At 44.2% G+C, this 547-nt stretch overlaps 1 protein-coding gene across 1 annotated transcript in view; it reads right to left on the reverse strand.

The window, feature by feature from the left end:
- Positions 1-23: 23 nt before the first annotated feature.
- LOC104999634 (EGF-like module-containing mucin-like hormone receptor-like 2) overlaps positions 24-547 on the reverse strand; it is a 12550-nt gene continuing 12026 nt past the window's right edge. The window contains exon 8 of the mRNA XM_010855197.1: positions 24-124. Within this exon, the coding sequence (XP_010853499.1) occupies positions 24-124 (101 nt within the window). The remainder of the gene's footprint in view (positions 125-547) is intronic.

A 547-nucleotide genomic window follows, 5' to 3' on the forward strand; every position in this document is an offset into this window, starting at 1 on the left:
ATGGCTTCACAGGACTCATGACATCATGATGAGTCAGGGCAGCTGTCCTGGTCCCCCCAGATCAGAGTCCTCATCTCTGGACCTAAGGGTTTCCCTTCTAAGGCCCCAGACCCAGGTGGAGGGTCTGCAGTAAGACAGAACAAGATATAGGATGCACAACTGAGGGATTCAAGTTCAACCTCTAACTGGGCATTGAGACTTCTTCCTGTCTTCTTAGATAGTGGCAGTTACTGGAGACCTGTCTTAAATGTTGATGAGATGAGATGGAATTGAGTGCAGGATAGTGGAAATGGGGTGTGAGGAGGGGAGGATATGAGGATCTGGAATTCCTCAACCTGACAAGTGTGCTCCTAGGAATGAGCTGGGACTAGCAGCCATATCTCTTCTCCATGTTCAGCAGTTTACAAATCTCCATGAGATACACATACAAATGCATCAAAGAAACTCTGGGAATACCTCTAGAGTGACAGAAAGACTGAACATCAGTCAAAGACCTTTTTTGATGACAAAATCTGATAAAATCTACTTTTATAAAAAATGTTAAGTA

The sequence above is a fragment of the Bison bison genome, unplaced genomic scaffold (assembly GCF_000754665.1).
Source record: "Bison bison bison isolate TAMUID 2011002044 unplaced genomic scaffold, Bison_UMD1.0 scf7180017864358, whole genome shotgun sequence".
Lineage (NCBI taxonomy): Eukaryota > Metazoa > Chordata > Mammalia > Artiodactyla > Bovidae > Bison > Bison bison.